A 12,992-nucleotide genomic window follows, 5' to 3' on the forward strand; every position below is an offset into this window, starting at 1 on the left:
CTCTTGGATGTGCACATTCTTATACTGATCCTTGTGTGCAATATACAATCTTGCATGTGCACATTCTTATACTGATCATTGTTTGCAATATACAGTCTTGCATGTGCACATTTTTATACTGCTAATTGTGTGCAATATACACTCTTGCATGTGCACATTCCTATACTGATCATTGTGTGCAATATACATTCTTGCAAGTGCACATTTTTATACTGCTATTTGTGTGCAATATACACTCTTTCAAGTGCACATTATTATACTGATCATTGTTTGCAATATACACTCTTTCAAGTGCACATTCTTATACTGCTCATTGTGTGCAATATACACTCTTGCATGTGCACATTCTTATATTGCTCATTGTTTGCAATATACACTCTTGCATATGCACATTCCTATACTGATCATTGTGTGCAATATAAACTCTTGCATGTGCACATTTTTATACTGATCATTGTGTGCAATATACACTCTTGCATGTGCACATTTTTATACTGATATTTGTGTGCAATATACACTCTTGGATGTGCACATTCTTAAACTGATCATTATTTGCAATATACACTCTTGCAAGTGCACATTCTTATACTGCTCATTGTGTGCAATATACGCTCTTGCATGTGCACATTCTTATATTGCTCATTGTGTGCAATATACACTCTTGCATATGCACATTCCTATACTGATCATTGTGTGCAATATACACTCTTGCAAGTGCACATTCTTATACTGATCATTGTGTGCAATAAACACTCTTGCATGTGCACATTCCTATACTGATCACTGTGTGCAATATACACTCTTGTATGTGCACATTCCTAAACTGATCAATGTGTGCAATATACACTCTTGGATGTGCACATTCCTATACTGATCCTTGTGTGCAATATACACTCTTGCATGTTCACATTCCTATACTGATCATTGTTTGCAATATACACTCTTGCATGTGCACATTTTTATACTGCTAATTGTGTGCAATATACACTCTTGCATATGCACATTCTTATACTGATCATTGTGTGCAATATACCCTCTTGCATGTGCACATTCTTATACTGATCATTGTTTGCAATATACCCTCTTGCATGTGCACATTCTTATACTGATCATTGTTTGCAATATACAGTCTTGCATATGCACATTTTTATACTGCTAATTGTGTGCAATATACACTCTTGCATATGCACATTCTTATACTGATCATTATGTGCAATATACACTCTTGCATGTGCACATTCTTATACTGCTAATTGTTTGCAATATACACTCTTGCAAGTGCACATTCTTATACTGCTCATTGTGTGCAATATACACTCTTGCATTTGCACATTCTTATACTGAGCCATATGTGCAATATACACTCTTGCATGTGCACATTCCTATACTGATCAATCTGTGCAATATACACTTTTGGATGTGCACATTCTTATACTGATCATTGTTTGCAATATACGCTCTTGCATGTGCACATTCTTATACTGATCATTGTTTCCCATATACACTCTTGCATGTGCACATTCTTATACTTATCATTGTTTGCAATATACACTCTTGCATGTGCACATTTTTATACTGATCAGTGTGTGCAATATACATTCTTGGATGTGCACATTCTTATACTGCTCATTGTTTGCAATATACACTCTTGCAAGTGCACATTCTTATACTGCTCATTGTGTGCAGTATACGCTCTTGCATGTGCACATTCTTATATTGATCATTGTTTGCAATATACACTCTTGCATATGCACATTCCTATACTGATCATTGTGTGCAATATACACTCTTGCAAGTGCACATTCTTATACTGATCATTGTGTGCAATAAACACTCTTGCATGTGCACATTCATATACTGATCATTGTATAGTGTGGTGTCATGTAGCTGGAATATTGCTGTTTGCGGTGTAACAACAAACAAACATTAAATACTAACGGGATCGTGTGGTCTGGCTCGTTGACATAGCTGATGCATGAAATCGTATCCCAGTTGCGGAGAACGTTTATGATGATGTCCATCAGTTGATTATTTGGGCCGGAATCGTATATTAACAGACGCCGTCATATAGCTGGAATATTGCTGAGTACGGCGTTGTTACAGCAACAAACACATAAACAAAATAGAAATGGTATCTCCTTGTAGGAGTCTACGACTGAAACAGAAAAAGTACATCACGGTATGTTTTATTACTCTTCTAGTCACATCCTAGCGTCACGTCACGTAACGTCACTATATCCTATCATAAATATCGAGTGTAAATATCACTTCACTTATTTCTGTTTATTTTTAATTCAGTTAAAAATGGTAAAATTGAAATGCTGCCTCATTGATGACAGCCATTTTAACGCCAGAGTCGATTGTATGATTCCTACTGTATCATGAGCATGTGTTTTTGAATCACCATCAAATAGTGATGATACCAGTTCGTGATGAAGCAAGCGTGTCCTGCCCCATCGGTGGCATCCGTCACAAGCACATGCAAACACATAATAGATACGTGAAATACTCTCCTGAGTGACGTTAAACAGAACTTAACCTAACTTACTGACTAACCTCGAAAACAAACGAATTCGATGCAATGTAGCTGAAATGCTTTTTGAAGCGGAATTTAACTTAACCTAACTTACTAATTCAAAGCAATGTAGCCGTTTGAGAAATGGGCTTCACACATTGTACCCATGTGAAAAATTGGCCGGTACTTTCAGTGTAGCGAGCGAACGCTTTAACTACTAGGATATCCCCACCGCGCCACAAGACAACTCACATAATTGCTTTACGCAATATCGAAGCAATTTCACGGGGGGACACCAGACAGGTGCTTCAAACGGTGAACCCATGTGGGGAATTGAACTCGTGTCTTCGGCTCCTCGGCACCCAATCACCCGACTAGACAACTCACTAGATCTACGGGATCAAGCACATACTCCACGAGCTGACCACCTCGTACAGATCCTGATACACAATAGTACGTCCGCAGTCCGTGAAGTGAAGGACTCCCACCTGTCCGTAGGCATAGCTACCGGTATACATGCTGTTGTTGTAGAACACAAAGGTCCGAGGCTTGACCTCCAGCTCCATCACCTCTGTGACGTTAGTACCGCCAGGACGCATTTTCATCACCTTCCTCTTCTCATTGAAGTAAAGTCCGGTCGGACCTAAACTAACCGCGAATATATCAGTACTGCTGTACAGCGTCAATACCTTGGAACCATCATAGCTGACGTAGATTAGATTTAAGTAACATGCGGCATAAACGATCTTGTTAAGGGGATCTACAGTGATGCTCTGGGGGAACCTCCCAACGAAGGATTCATTGACGAGGCTCGTGAGCTGACGTCCCTGCGTTGTCATCCTGCTGATGGTGTACCGAGGGATGTGAGTCGTGAGGAAAAGGAGTTGTCTCCCCTCGTCCACCGCCATTCCATATGTTAAAATGTTCCTCTTGAATACATTCATTTTCGAGCCGTCTAGCGGAAAGCGAAAGATTCTATTTGGGTGCCTTGTACCGATCAGTATTCTTCTCAACCGCTGTACATATACAACGGAGTGAATCCATGACCTTGTTATTGCCGGGTAAGGTTTGAGCGTGTTGTTGTTTAAGTGAAGTTGCATGCTCTCCTGCCTGTTTGAAGATAATGGAACAATGATAATACGAGATTTCTGTGACGTCTTTGTCGGCGTGAACATCGTCGACGACTCCTCGCAGTCTCTACGTGTCGTGTTGTCTTCTTTTACGGAATTATTTCCTTTCAGCTTCGTTACATTGAGTTCAGAGTTCATTCTATCCATGTTACCCAATGCCTTCGTTAATACAGTCACATTGTGCTCTATTTCTCTCAGTGCTTCACACTTGATTTGCAATTTTTCAATAGTTTCTATAGAGATTGCTCTTTCCTGCTCGACTTGTCTAACACGCCTCGTTAATGTGCTGATGTGGGCCTTTAAATACAGAACAGAATCTTTCAAGATGTTGTCCTCTCTTACCTGTCTACCAGAGGCGCTCCCATTACAACTGTACTTTGAAAGTTGGTCTCTGATGTTGTCTCTTTCCATCTCTGCTCTCGTAGCGTGTAGAGTCAATATGTCCACTTGAGCTTGTAGATGTCCAACATTGGATTTCAGACGGTCAACTTCACCCAGAAACATTCCGCGGATGACCTCTTCAATAGATCCGTTTCTGAGAATCTCAGGAAGAGCATCTTCAACACGTGACTTGTTGTAGCTGTCGGCCTGCCTCGGTTCCTCTTCAGTAACGTTGCTGCTGGTACAGGTATCAAAGAGGACCATGGTCACACAGACAAGCTGTAAGGGTGACGGGGCCATGGTGGCTGCAACAGCCGTGTGATATCACTCGATAGAGAGATGGTGGGATGAGTGGACAACAGGAAAACACAGCATCAGCACATCGGGGCGAAGGAGAGTCGGAAGTGTGTGTCTCAAGTGGAAGTTACAAGTATAGGGGGAACGTCGCAATGTGGTTAACAGCCCGTATGTTTCGTGCGAAAGAAATGCTTATAGGTTCTGTCCAATTTGATTATGCTAATAGCTCGGTTAATACTGCATGCTGGATGTACCTTTCATTGGGCATCGTGCTGCACGTGCTATCCATTCTATAAATAAAAGAAGGCGGGGAGCACACTTCCAAACATCAGGAATGTTGAAAGTTTAAACTTATTCATTACCAGCCAAAAAATCACAATTAAGAAAAAACTTAAATTATTGTATCTTTGCCTACAGGCTACCTGTGTACCTGTCAAATCGGCGCCCCAGGCAATGGCTGCACAGTGCTGCTCCCACACCGGGCTGCAGACCACAACCAACGCGTGAGTGAATGTTGTTTTACGCCGCACACAGACGAGTGACTGAAAGCAGAAAGCACGATCCACGCCGCGAGGGAACGATGATACGCAAACCTCTGTCGTCGAACCTGACCGCCCGACCCCTTCCAGTCGACACATGGTCAACATAGATCCAATTCCGCCCTGGAATTTCCAGGGCTTAACTCGAGTTCATGGGGAAACACGGTATGGAAAACAAAACAAGAACAGTAGTCCAACATATATTTAATATCTGATTATCAACAAATGTCATACTGCTGGGTTAGTTTCATATCAAGAACGTTCAAATAACGCCGAGAACATCAAACTGAGAGGCACCATCATCAAAGAAGTTGCATTACTGATCCTAAAGTATTTATATCAAAAATCGAAAATGTAACAATACACTGTCAATACCTTGACCTCTTTGATAAGCGTTTAGAAGTTGGAAGACCATGAATCCAGGACACTTTTTATGGATAGCAACTTCTTTTACGACGTTTCCGAGCCACTCCTTGCTCCTCTATCATGTGAATTCTTAGTAAGTGCATAGAATAATCTAAGGAAGTTGACTCCGTAAATGCTCTTCCTTATGTGTATCACTTTCATATGCCATTCCAATACTTAAAGTACATACTTATGTATATAACACTATTATGACGAGATAGGATTAATGTACAAATAAAAGCATTTAATGAAGGAGCAAATGGGATTAACAGGAGAGGATTCAGTTAAGTACACGGGGGGTTTAGTGATGACAAGATGATGGCTATTGTGACACAAGCAATAAGACGATCAAGATGTCGATAGTGGTTGATGATGTGATTGTAGCACAGTGGAGTACCCACTGGGTGTGGCATGTCGTAAAAGGGTAGTTCGCCCTTTGACCTGGTACTTCCAACGCTTAACTGACCCTCCAATTAGGATTATCGCAAAACGGTTTGCCTTTGTCCCTTTACAATTCGGACATTTCCAGATTCCTTCCAATCAGGTTTCCGTGACCTAGAATGATTCATGACGCCTGGTAAAAGTTATCATTTCCGGAAAAAAGAAATGTCACTCTTCTTGCCGTGATATTACAGGAACATCTTGTTTGTACACTTCCCAATGTGAGTGATTTGGGTATCAACGAAATATGTGGGAAAGTAAAATACTAAGATCGTAGAATAACGAAACCTTTGACAGGATATATGATGCTTAGAAACAAATGATCTTAATCGGAACGGATCTTTGATTCGAACCGACGATCAGCGTTCAAGAAGTACAATCACAGAGTCATTAGTCATATTGAGTCAGTGAGTTATAAATAATTTCGAAGCGGACATACGTCAGCCACACAGCGACGAAACAAATAACGAAAAGAGTGAATAAAACATGAACGAATAAAGTGAATAAAACATATCCAAACTATAGTAATTAAAAAAATACAATCCCGTACATCGTATTAATTACCATCATGGTTTTTGTTATGCATAAATGAGTCAAGGGACGGTGGGGTACTCTAGTGATTAAAGCTAATTACCAACATGGGTACAATGTGTGAAGCCCATATTTCTGGTGTCCCTCGCTGATATTGCTGGATTATTACAAAAAGCGGCGTAAAACACTACTCACTCACTGGGTCGAAATGATGTGAATAATGCCTTTGAAATTGTATGACTACTTAACGAGCTTATTTATACAGAAACAAATAGCTAACCTGACTATACTGGACATTTGTCTATACAATCTCAGAGTTTATACCGACTTTCACCAACTTGATCATGATAAAACTTATTGTCCAGATGCCATAATCGTTAATCAAGCCTCTAGTGTCACTGGGGCGGTGGGACACTCTGATGGTTAAAGCGTTCGCTCGTCACGCCGAAGATCCGGGTTCGATTGCCCACATAGGTACAATGTGTTAAGCCAATTTTTGGTGTCCCCCGCCGTGGTATTGCTGGAATATTGCTCAAAACATCGTAAAACCAAACTCAAGTTATATGGTTTATCACGTTGTGATGATAATTGGCAAGTATGTACTTACTCTACACATCAATCCATGCTCTGTGACACAACCATTGTTGCTTAAAAGGGCACTTGCGTCTTGTGAGTGTCTTAATATATATTATCACCATGGCAACACCTAACATAAGTTACTATATACATATGGATCACATGACCGAATGAAACAATACATGTTTGTTTGGCGTATCTACAGTTTGTTTGTTGTTTTACACCGCAATCAGCATTATTCAAGTTATTCTCGGGATCCTGTAAAGTATCAAACCAGTCAAGTAATTGATTGGTACTGTGATAAACCTTCAACGTGGTCTGGGTTATGAGGTTACCGAGTCACACCCTCCGGGTAACAAAAGGTGTTGGGGGCCAAGTCAAACCTGTTTACCCACAAGCGTGCCCATAATGAACCCCAACCAATTTTAATAAGAGTCACCAAGGTCAATTTAAAACGACCAAACGTACAAAGTTTCATAAAGTTCATAACTTTTCAGAAATAAATATCATATCGACATATAATCTGCTTTGTTGGGAATAACGTACATGTATGTTTCTTGTGCCTGTAGTTTTCGTTCCATGTTATCTCTCAGCTTGTGTAATAATATTTTTCAGGAGACAAAACACGCGGTACTTAAGACGTCTGGAAAGATTTCTAGTGACATGAACCATTGCTCAAAGGTAGAAATAGCTAACATCCGGTTTCTTCGCGTCGAAGTCTTCCAATCCGGGTTCTTTCACATTCGCATGTCTTCACATCTTGGTATCGATCTCTTTGACATTGTACTTAGAGGGGAAGTCATCCATGTCTATTTCCGGTATTCCTTCCTCCGGCAGCTCCCAGAACCGCTCATCGTCATACAGGTGTTCTGGCTGAGGGTTGTCCCACACTTTCATTTTCAAGATGGCACCTAAAGTGTAAAAAATATTCTTTTGAAACTTCAAAAAAAAGGGCGTTTGTTTACAATGTTTGGGAATTAGGAGCGCCTCCGTGGTCTAGTGGTTGAGCGTCCGCCTGGAGAGTGTAAGGTCCGGGGTTGTATCCCCGACCGCGTCATACAAAAGACGTTACAAGATGGCCCTATGCTTCCGCTTGTCATTAAGTGGTTCGAACTGATCGGCTTGAATAGGGATTAGCTTCTGGACAATGGCTGAGGTTTGAGAGCACGCAAGAGCATTCGGTCTGGTGCATCAAGCATCTATGTCAATGACACATGTTGTAGTCTACCCTGTGTACCACCCGTCGAGTTAGTAGCAACACTGAGGGTGTTGGGGTAGCTACCGGTTTATAAGTCTATATAAGACTCGGGTTTTCAATTATTCTCCTCGTCAGACAGGTACTGCTTTCTGAGCTGTTAATTATTAATCCAAACAAGTGGCCGTCTCCGTGGTCTAATGGTAGAGGGTCCGCCCGGAGAGCGGAAGATCTGGGATTTGATCCCTTGGCCGCGTCATACCAAAAGACGTTAAAAGATCCATTAATTGGATAAAACAAGGACTGGTAAGCATAATGTGTCTGAGTGGGTATCCATGTTAAATTGCGGCATGGTATCTCAATGGGCTTGCGCTACTAAAAGCGGCATTAGTCCAAACTAGTGCATGCACGTGCGCGCACACATACACACACACACACACACACACACACGTTCATGCACTTCGCTAAATAAGTGCCATAATTCTTGAACGCGAAGGTTAAACTCCTCACCTTGGTGCCGCCGCAGTGATCTTAAAATTGTCTGCACAAGATCCGTGCTCATCTGAACTCACCTGTGACTATTCCTCCAGCAATGGCCATTCCAAGCGACAACAGCAATGCGTAGATCTGGAAAGCTGCCTGCTCCCCCGCGGTTCTCCCCAACCCCTGCAGCTCGGGCACAGGATAAGGGGTGCTGGAGTTACCCACCTCAGGTAGGGGGGAGCGGGCGGGGAATATCTCATACAGGCTGCAAACAGGAACTTCTTACAATACTGATGGAAATGAATATCGTCACGCACAAAGAGTTATTGAACATTAAAATACGCTGCAGTGTTGTGTCAAATAATTTATATCAACAAAACATAAAACACAAAACAAATTCCCTTAAAAGCTTCTTTGGGAGCCATTTAAAAGTTAGAGTAATAAATACGGGTAAGACATATGGAGGAACAACTTTATTAAAATTAGGCACGATGTTCCGGGTAGGTTCGTAGGTAATCTCTTAAAGCGTCCATCACGATAATCTTACATGCCTCTGCGTCTAATACTACAGTACTGAATACAGCTTATCTCTACCAGTTTAAAGAGAGTTATAAAGTGTTAACGTTATAAAAATAATTTTACGAATCAGAAAATCAACATCAGTATGTACCTTTCACCATAAACATTTTCTGTGGCTAGGGCGGCAGTCACTGCACCACCAATTCCCGCCATAATTCCCGGCATGCCGTGCAAGTTGTTTACTCCGCAAGTGTCGTGGATCTTTAGTTTGGCGGCGATGAAAGGCTGCGAAGAAGAGAAACGACGTATTACGTGATTCTCCCTGGTTCTTGAGGAACAATCAACCACTCCTACTTACATGGCTCAATGTTAAGATGGGTTGTGAGTGAGTGAGTGAGTGAGTGAGTGAGTGAGTGAGTGACCGAAATGTAATGTAATGAATATTAAAACACACCGAATCAGCACTTGCCGAATATATTCATTGAAATTACGCTGAAATGAGGGTAGAATTTATTTACTGAACGCATCCAAAGATGTTCAGCTGAGTGATGTGATGCAGAGCCTACATCTCTATCACTTTGGTGAAAACCATGGGCAGCGGAGGCAAAGCAGGATAAAGCGAGAGGAAATACATTCTCCATGTCAGAGACGCTCTGGTATTTGTAAGAGGAATGTTAAACTGTTATAAACTATGGAGTAAAATGATTTAAAACTATGCTATGTTAAGTAGTCTGAAGAAATCAATGCTTTGCCGTTGACAATAGCGTAGCCAATCAAATCAAAGAAACGATGATGTTCTTCTAGCCAATCACAGGACATCAACGTGAAATTACCACGATGTACATTTAGCCAATCATAAAGAGGATCTCAACATGAAATTACCATGAGGTACAGAAAGCCAATCACAGAGAGGATAACAACGCGAACTTACCGAGATGTATTTATAGCCAACCACAGACAGAATACCGGCCACTGACCCGACGACGAGTGCGCCCCAGGGCTCGATGTTCATGTTTGCGCAGGTACCAACTGCAACGCCCCCTGCTAGAGTAGCATTTTGTATGTGTTCCTGCAATCACAGATCGTAGTATGAGTGAGTAAGTGACATGACAATTTAACGTGGTGAGAAATCCAAGAATCTGAGAGTATAAGAAATTTACCATCGCTGTTTCATACTGATCACAAGGGAACTGGAAACCACGTTCAGCGAATCCACCTGTGGCTAAGGGACGCAACTCTTAAGCCATAGCGCATGATAATATTGCCATATGTCTTTTGTTGTCATTCAACATGTTTATTTTAGGATCCCTGATGATAACGTTGTACCAAAATAAACCTCTTTAATTCATTGTAAGATTTCATAACCCACTACCCCCATGGGGAATCCGAGTGTTGGTGCCAAGTAATATAACTTATGTCTGACTTCAGTGTCGACTAAAATGGATGGGCTGGAAAGGTTCAGAAACCTGGTTGAATGCATGTGATTATGAACCGATGGCGGGTATCTTCGCTCACGCTTTCAATCGCTGGTTTTCCATGTTTCCGTCGTGACGCAGCTGGATTGTTGCTGACGCTGTCGTAAAACAACATGCATTCCCTAACTCGTGATCCCCCTAGAACTCACCATTTCAAATTTCCCATGCTTTTCAACAGCAGCTGACATGGCAAACGTTACACAGCAACAGGCAGCCAATGAGAAGTAAGTATTTAATATAGCCCGGTGCTGTTCGTCTCCTTCCGCAGCACCGCCATTGAAGCTAGGCCAATACATCCACAAGAAAAGAGTTCCTAGGAGCAAAGATAACAGTTAAAAGCTTTTTTTTAATTTCATTATGTGGTTTACTGATCCATCGAATCATGATTATTGGAAAAAGAGATTTCCATGTTAAAGTGGTTTTTATTACCACCGAACAAATAATCAAAACTGAAATAATACCCTTGCCTCAAGTCGTCACAACGAATATTTTTCAAAGATTTACAGTGAATGAGTGAGTATTGTTTGACGCCGCTTTTTGCAATAGTCAAGCAATATCAAGGCTGAGGACACCAGAAATTGGCTTCACAAATTGTACAAATGTGAGGAATCGAACCCGGGTCTTCGACGTGACGATCGAACATGTTAACTACTGGGCTACCCCAGGGTCCCTATAGATATTCCAAGTAGTGTGCTGCAATGTTTTAACGAAATCGACAAAAGATCATTTGATCTAATATTTTTTCGCATTCTTACCACCAACTTTCGTTTACAAAGAAAAAATAAAAGTGACTTTTGTTGTTGTTTTTAACATTATCATTTCCACCTTTTTCCCATGGTTTCTTGAAAAATATCCGTGAACCAAGAAATTAGGTGGTGAGGTAAAATGGCGTTGCACTTATACAGCGACATGCATGCACACATGTGAGTGCGTGCGTGCGTCCTTGCGTGTGTGTGTGGCTGCTTATACTAGTCCGGATTGATGCGGATTTTACAGTGTTAGCCCACTGAGATACCAGTTTAACATGAATACCCCACTCAGACACAGTATACTTAATGTCGAGCTCCAGCCAGGGTAACAATGAATACCATCTTTTAAGATCTTTTGGTATGACGCGGGCGGGGATCGAACCCTGGACATTCCGCTCTCCGGGCTGACGCTCTACCACTAGACTACGAAGGCGGTCACCAATTAATTAAAGAAACTTAATTAATCATATGTCGAAATCACTTACCAATCATGGAGAAAAGGTCAGAATGGTACACTGGCCCAGCCTTCTTAGACGTCACGGCTTCCTCGCTATACAGCACACGTGCTGCCGCCAAGCCGAAATAGGCACCGAAAACGTGGACGAACATAGACTCGCCTACATCGGACACCTGGGGGGTAAATATAAAAGGTAATTATAATTCACATTGTTACTTTTTAAAAAAAAAAAGATTTCATTACCGTTTAATTTAACATGACAAAATCAATATGATACATAGCTATTGATATTTTTCTCATTTAAACGCATTGATCGTAAACAACCACCTTACCCGCACCTGTGCACTTAAAGACATCGTGTTTTTGCTTTAAAACAAAACAGGACATGACGAGGCCACTGAAACGTGTGTTGGATTACCTCAAGTGTCTTGTCACTTTTAGCACCCGATTTGGTAGATATTAGAGATTTACGAACTTCCGTTAATGTTGTCTGATATTAATAATTATTGCATGTTGTAAAGTGTTATTAGACCCAAAGTATTGCCTTTGGCATACTGCCAACCTCAAACTGTGTGCTTCAATATAATTTATTGATTCTTCATTGATCTTGTGCGGTTATTTACTGATTTCACAATTTAGTTCTGTAGGTATCGATTTCCGGGCTAAAAACTTATTATGCGGCATTCGGCAATATCAAAGGTGTCTAACTGTTTATAACAGTATATGACAACATATGACAGTATATGACACCATATAACAGTATATGACAACATATAACAGTATATGACAACATTATAACCGTATATGACAACATATAACAGTATATGACAACATATAACAGTATATGACACCATATAACAGTATATGACGACATATAACAGTATATGACAACATATAACAGTATACGACAACATATAACAGTATACGACAACATATAACAGTATATGACAACATATAACAGCATATGACAACATATAACAGTATACGACAACATATCACAGTATATGACAACATATAACAGAATACGACAACATATAACGGCATATGACAACATATAACAGTATATGACAACATATAACAGTATATGACAACATACATCAGTATATGACTGTACGTAATCCCATTGTGCACTGGTGGCCCAGTCGTCTAAGGCTCCGCAATACACTGTGCAGAGTTGCGTCCCTTGGACACGCCAGAAACCTATGATCGTAGGTTCGAATCCCGGTTCGTCCCGATTATGTTTCTAGGTTTGTCAGCACCATACGTGCTCGTATGTTTCGTGGTAAACGTCTTAGACCT

General features: G+C 41.0%; 1 protein-coding gene across 1 annotated transcript in view; it reads right to left on the minus strand.

Moving 5' to 3' along the window:
- Positions 1 to 5,049: 5,049 nt before the first annotated feature.
- Positions 5,050 to 12,992, minus strand: part of LOC124132882 (ammonium transporter Rh type A-like) — a 37,244-nt gene continuing 29,301 nt past the window's right edge. Inside the window, exons 4-9 of the mRNA XM_046497033.2 lie at positions 11,722 to 11,866; positions 10,637 to 10,800; positions 9,944 to 10,081; positions 9,164 to 9,297; positions 8,583 to 8,758; positions 5,050 to 7,726 (exon numbers count right to left, since the gene is read on the minus strand). Coding sequence (XP_046352989.1) covers positions 7,569 to 7,726; positions 8,583 to 8,758; positions 9,164 to 9,297; positions 9,944 to 10,081; positions 10,637 to 10,800; positions 11,722 to 11,866 — 915 coding nt within the window. The 3' untranslated portion in view covers positions 5,050 to 7,568. The remainder of the gene's footprint in view (positions 7,727 to 8,582; positions 8,759 to 9,163; positions 9,298 to 9,943; positions 10,082 to 10,636; positions 10,801 to 11,721; positions 11,867 to 12,992) is intronic.

Source organism: Haliotis rufescens, unplaced genomic scaffold (assembly GCF_023055435.1).
Source record: "Haliotis rufescens isolate VD_foot unplaced genomic scaffold, xgHalRufe1.0.p SCAF_18, whole genome shotgun sequence".
Taxonomy (NCBI): domain Eukaryota; kingdom Metazoa; phylum Mollusca; class Gastropoda; order Lepetellida; family Haliotidae; genus Haliotis; species Haliotis rufescens.